Source organism: Gloeophyllum trabeum (assembly GCF_000344685.1).
Source record: "Gloeophyllum trabeum ATCC 11539 unplaced genomic scaffold GLOTRscaffold_00006, whole genome shotgun sequence".
Lineage (NCBI taxonomy): Eukaryota > Fungi > Basidiomycota > Agaricomycetes > Gloeophyllales > Gloeophyllaceae > Gloeophyllum > Gloeophyllum trabeum.
Genome location: NW_006920415.1, coordinates 1,638,677 through 1,644,748, shown reverse-complemented (window position 1 = coordinate 1,644,748; position 6,072 = coordinate 1,638,677). Strand labels below are relative to the sequence as shown.

At 52.4% G+C, this 6,072-nt stretch overlaps 2 protein-coding genes across 2 annotated transcripts; both read right to left on the bottom strand.

Moving 5' to 3' along the window:
- Positions 1 to 3,089: 3,089 nt before the first annotated feature.
- On the bottom strand, positions 3,090 to 3,305 carry GLOTRDRAFT_23124 (uncharacterized protein; the record flags this gene model as incomplete). Its single annotated transcript, XM_007867300.1, has 1 exon — positions 3,090 to 3,305. A coding segment is annotated over one exon (216 nt), but the record flags the coding sequence as incomplete, so codon positions are not given.
- A 300-nt stretch (positions 3,306 to 3,605) lies between these two features.
- Positions 3,606 to 5,531, bottom strand: GLOTRDRAFT_40790 (uncharacterized protein; the record flags this gene model as incomplete). The annotated part of the gene is made up of 1 exon (XM_007867318.1): positions 3,606 to 5,531. The coding sequence occupies one exon, from the start codon at positions 5,529 to 5,531 to the stop codon at positions 3,606 to 3,608; it is 1,926 nt and encodes a 641-aa protein (XP_007865509.1).
- Between the last annotated feature and the right edge of the window lie 541 nt (positions 5,532 to 6,072).

Sequence of the window (6,072 nt, the reverse complement as noted above, 5' to 3'; positions counted from 1 at the left end):
CCTCGCTGGCTGTGGCATATGGACCCAAGGGAGACACTACGAGGCTGCCATTGAGCTCGCGGAGTTGCGTGGAGTCAAGGGTGCACCGACACCGGACCCTTTCGCCGACTAAGTGGGGAGTACGGACGCTGCATGCCCCCCCCCTCTCTCGTCGCCGTCGCTGTCGTTGCCGCCGTCTCGCGTCTGTGCTATTATTTGGACTATAACAATCTTATATCGCATTATCGAATCATTAATACCCTGCGGCATCACTATGTAATATGACCACTCCTCCCGCCGCATACCGAAATTGCATTGTATGATGATCCTCGTCATGGACACTACCCCGAATCGCGATGTAGATGACCATTGAGTCTCGGACCCTATTATAATATATTTCCATACAACAATAATACCATTATATCGCTCCCCATTGTCATCAGAGACAATGTCTCGCTCTAAGTGGGGAGGGTGTAAGGTGGGCGCCACCGAGTGGCACCGAGTTTGGACGTGTTTGGTTACTGAGTGATAGATGGACGGATTGGGCAGGCGGATCGTTAGACAACAACTACCTCTGAATCTGCTTAGCTCAATTACCTATCTTGTATCTCTCGCAATAAGACGAGGTTCCGTTTATTGGTGTGTGTGTGATACAAGCTAACTGTACTGACTACGGAGATTCTACATCCTCGTAAATCCAGTCGCCAATCGACTGGCTATTCTCCGCGCGTAGTTTCTTTGCCTCGGGATAGAAGGTTAAGACACACCGGGCCTGAACGACATAACCGAAGCCTCCGGACTTGGGTAAATGCATAGTGTCGATATGAACCTTGGCGAAGAGGGGAGCCGGAACGGCGACCACCGGTGGAATGAGGATTTGACGGGTTTGACGCGTCTGGCAGATATGACAGGTTCTGACATACCACGAAACATCGCGCACGACCGAGGGCCACCAGAAACGCTCCAAGAGAAGAGCCTTTGTCGCATAAATTCCCCTGTGGCCTACATTATCATGGCAAGCACGGAGCGCTCCAACTCGGTCCTTCGCGAAGAGTACTAGCTGGTGGGTGCCCTGTAGGTGCTTTCGCCACAATTTGCCGCTGGAGTAAAAGAACTGTGTTGCGTACTTCACAAAGCCCGCGTACTCTTCCGGGGGCACGTGTCCTGGGCGCTGTAAAGTTTGGAACCACTCAGGAAGGAGAGAAAGCCTGTTAGGTTTTGGTTGTATTGGATGCAGAGCCACTGGGACAAATAGGTACAAACAGCTTGACTATGTACTGAGCCACTGTATTTCCTTTGTTCCTTAGTCCGTGCAATTGACCTTGCCTTCGGTTTGTGTATGTGTCTGGGTCTGGTGTGCTTATGGCCACCCATCTTATGCTTCCCTGTTCCATTCCCTGTTCTGCCTGCTGCTAACAAAGCCTGCTGTCGATCCTGAACTCCTTGTCGCTCCGAGGGAAGTCCGCATAGTCTAGAATTTCCTCCGGCCTCTCCGGGTCGCTTGCCACCGTGTTCGCCAGTATTGTGAGGTTCCCTGGCGCTCTCAGATATGGGACCGGATTAATGAAGTGCAGGAATCCGTGAAGTCGATCTATCCAGTTGTCAAACTCATCGTCGGGGTCGACAGGTCTATCCCCCGGCTGTGGCGGTCGCCGACTAAGTCCGTCCGGACCATGCGTTCTCCCTGGGACATGTACCAGCGTGAAATGGAAAGTTAAAATTGATACGATCCACCGGTTGATACTCGCAGATGGGGCTATATCTGGGTTCTGCAGCATTCCTTTGATGTACCGTGCATCCACCTCAATAACTAAATTCCGAACGCCTAGGAGATAAAGGCGGAGAGCTCTAAGACTCCGGAACAGACCGTAAATCTCGAGCTTGGGCTGGGAGAAGCGTCGTTCTCTGTCATTGAGGGTAATGGAGCCAAAGCGACTGTAGAATCGACGTTTAGGATTCTCGATATCCTGTTGGCAAAGATAGTATCCAACGGCAATGTAAGAGGTATCGACGGCGAGAATGACTGGAGCGTTCGATGTATAATCAATGGGTCTTAAAGCCGGCGATTCCAGAACGGCCTGCTTGAGGTCCTCCTGCGCTAGCGTCTGCTCCGGTCCCCATTCGAATGGTACCCCTTTGCGAGTCAACTGCACCAAAGCGTTCGCTCGATGCGCAAAGTTCCGGATGAAAATACGGAGGACTCCGACTGTCCCTAGAAAAGTGCGAACCTCAGAAAGCGACTTACAGGGTCCCCAATTACGGATGACCTCCACGCGCGACTCATCAGGGATCCGGCCTTCATAGGTACAGCGGTGTCCGATAACCACAATCTCCGGACCGCAGAGGGTGAGCTTTAATCCCGAAAACGTCCCTCCACAGTATTTCATTCGCTGGACGACTCGGTTGAGATTCTGGAAGTGCTCCCATACAAAACGACGAATCCCCGGATTTTCTGGAATTGTCTCGTAGGTCCCGTCCGTAAGTATGTAGCGGCTAGGGGGCCCCTTTACCGGGACGTCGTCAATGTAAGGGATGGTGACATCGGGGATTTCAGGCTGGAGAATAGCGGTTACGTCGTCATGGAAGATAGGTACTGAATTACTCCATCCCATAGGTAGGGTAACAAGTCGCATTGCTCTGAATGGCGTCTGGAATGTTGTGAGATCTCTTGAGGACTCCGCAATCTCCCGTTCGTCATACCCTACGTATAAGTCCAACATGGCTCCGCAGGCGCATCCAGCAAATTGCTCCGCCATGTGCTCGGGGATCGGAGGGACTCCGGAGTGCTGAATCGTGACGGCATTGAGGGGTTCCAAACTGTGGACCAATCGGAGTGACTTCCCATCCTTCTTGAGTACGCAAAACCACCTGGAGCGGTACGAAGCATTGGACGGCTCATATACCCCTGCAGCGATCTTCTTCTTAATTACCGCACAGACTTCGTTGTAGATTCCTGGCGGAATGGGAATATTCTTCTGTATCCACGGCATATGAGGTAGTACTGGAAATTCAATGGGGGGGAAGAAATCCTTCCGGAAACGACCGCGTTCCGAATCATTCCAAGCAAATGCCTGGTCGTGCTTGCTCATGAATTCGTCCATCAGATTTAGCTCCGAGTCCGTCAGGAATCCACTAGGATGGGCCTTGTGTAACGCATTTCTACGCTCTAGTGAATATCGTCCGCTTGGCTGGAATGGAGGGGGATTCGGAGATAAAGTTGGCATATCGGCCAACGGGTCCCCTTTGATATTACGCTGAATCCGGAATTCTTTTGGTAATGTGGCCGGTACTGCGCGGACCTTCTTGGCGACGGGCTTGTACTTTTTCTTAGTGGCCGCAAACGTAGAGACCACTGGATCCCGTGTTTGAGAATCGCTGACATGGGGGTCACCGGCTAGCGGACGTGACACATCGCCGAATAAATTAACTGATGAAAAATAAGACCGGACTTCGGGAGACTCGCAAGCGGAGAGATAAAGGAAGGGAATAAAATCTTGTTTTGAGGTTTTGCTATTTTCTTGATCACCTAGAATATTGTACGCAGAAATATGAAACTGGGCGGGGGTATCCGTCTCTTCGATGACAAGGGCCGCCCACTGTTCCCTGTCCGATACACCTAAAATAATTCATCCCGCTCGAGAGGCGGGGCCTCGAAATTGAGGACGACCTCTTGGAAATGTCGGGATGGTGGAAACAATCCCGGAGATGGGGTCGTTGATCGTGATCGTTTGGTCCTCATTTTTGAAATTCTTGATGCAACTCTCCGTCAAAACATCAAAGGGTCGTCCGAGTAGTATATCATAGGCCGGATCCCTGATGACATGAATCTGGAGGTAAACGGTAATATCTCCGACTTGGAAAGGAATGTTGTGTGCCAATCCCAGAGACATGTCGATTGTCTTGTTTGCCGATTGCATCTGGAGTTGTATGGTGGGGTCGTACTGGAGGCCTAAAGTGTGGCAAACCGCTTCTGACATTGCCACGATCTGAGAACCTGGATCTAAAATCGCTTCGACCTTCTCCTGGTTGTCAATAAGTCCCATAATGGACCGAAGCGCATGCGACTCCTTGGCCACGATTAATTGCTTCGGTGTCTCCCCCGGACCTAAACTCCGGAGATAAACCTCGTATGGATCGGGTAGCACAAGTACTCCCGGACGGATCGAACGTCCATTATGAATCAACTGCTCGACATTTGGTAGTTCAGGGCCATCTTGCTCGTCCTCCACCTCCTGAATCGTGGCTTGCAGGCGTACCGCTGGTGGGGCCGGTACCTTCTTGGGTGTTACAATGTCCCTATATTTGGCCCGGACCTCCGGAGCTATGGATAACAATTCTTCCGACGTCAACGAGATGTTCGGAGTCTTCAGAGCGCGTTCGAAAACCAGGTCAGAGATACGGGGATTGTAGACGGGGGCCTGAGTACGGTACGCTGGCTCCTTGGCTTTGGACGCTTCGGCCGCCTGTGCTGGATCCTGTTCAGCGTTCCGCTGGACTGCCTGCCTACGCCGGTTGACGTCTCTTGCACCAGCGAATGGATGGATTGGTCCTTCCGGCAGATGTGGTGGAGTCTCGCGATTGACTGATGGCCGCGCTGCCTCGGTCACTGGCTGCTCACGGACCGACTGACTCTTAGCCTTGGAGTGGGTAGAACCGGGCGGACCAGCGCTAGATTCTTTGGACGGGTTGGTAGGCCTATTTGCTGGAGGAATGTAGACTCCGTCAAAAACTTGCTTCCCCTTTCCGCGTAACGCGAATAGCTCCCGCTCTAAAGCATCAATACGCTCCTGCTGGTCTAGATGAAACATATCTGTGGTGTGTGAAGCTACCGGAGCTCGGACCTCTTCCCATAGCATCGTGTCCAACAGGTGTACGCTGGTTTGCCCTGGATTTTGACGATGCCATTCTAAAATTCGGTCCCTCATCGTTGCTCCTGGTAGCGCTCTCGAGACCATCGCCCCGCTAGGTAGGACGACTTGTCCTTCGGCATTTCGTTTACACCGACCGGCTCTAATGTCCTCCTCAACCTTGGGACACCTTCGGATCGAATGGTCTCCTTCTCCGCAATAAAGACAATTATAATTGGTTGCGGCAGGTCGAGTAGACGTTGCTGGAGCCAAACCAGCGTTCTGCTGAACCGCAGCAACCAGAGCCTGGCTGATGGACTTTGTAATGACCTCCACCAGTGAAGCTAGGTCCTCGGTCTTTACGGCCGGTGCACTGAGAGTGCTGCTGGATGACTCCGGACGCCTCTCTGAAGTCCCGATTGCCGACGTGCCATGGAGAATAAACTCCGCCGCCTTGTAGACTTCATCCACGCTGTACGGAGTATCTGGCTGGTGGTCTACGTCCTTGATCTGAAGACGCCCGAATATTTTTGCCCATAGGTCCGGTTGGAATCCCCGCTGGAACGCTCTTCCCTGCTCGCGAACCGAGATAATGTCGTTCTTCCGAAGGTACCGAGTGACGAGCAAAAAGTCGCGATAAAATGCTGCCAGGTCCGCCAAATTATGAATCCCCACTCTTTGCCTTTCGCCTACTATCCGGTCCATATCTCCAACGCTGTACCGTTGGTCCTCTTTGACGGCTGGGTATAGTGCCAAAATCGCCGCCTTAAATTCCTCGAAGCTCTTGGAGTCGTCTGCAAATTCGGGGACGCCTTTCCAGAGCTCCTCCTCGTACATGGGGACGTATTTTACCACCACTGCCTTTTTTGCTGCCTCGCTAGCCACCGCGTTCGGATGGGCCGCAAAGAGGTCTGTGATGTCCTCGAAATAGCGGAGTAAAGTCCGCGGCTGTTCCGGATCGAAACGCGGTGCATGCTTGTCGTAACGGGACGGGAGGGTGTCTGACATAGTGGTAGAGATTGCGGGTTCCGAATGAATTATTTCCGGAGTACTGAGAATGCTAGGAGGGATTTCTAGGAAACTGGATGCGGTGGAACTGCCGGACGCGAGTTGGTTTGGTAATGGATTAGATGGACGTCGAACTATGGGAGCTCCGGAATCCGGAGTTGACCGACGATGGCTTTGGGTGATTTCTCGAAGAGGGATGTCCGGACTGTCTGGTTCCTCAATGGAGGGAAGACCCGGA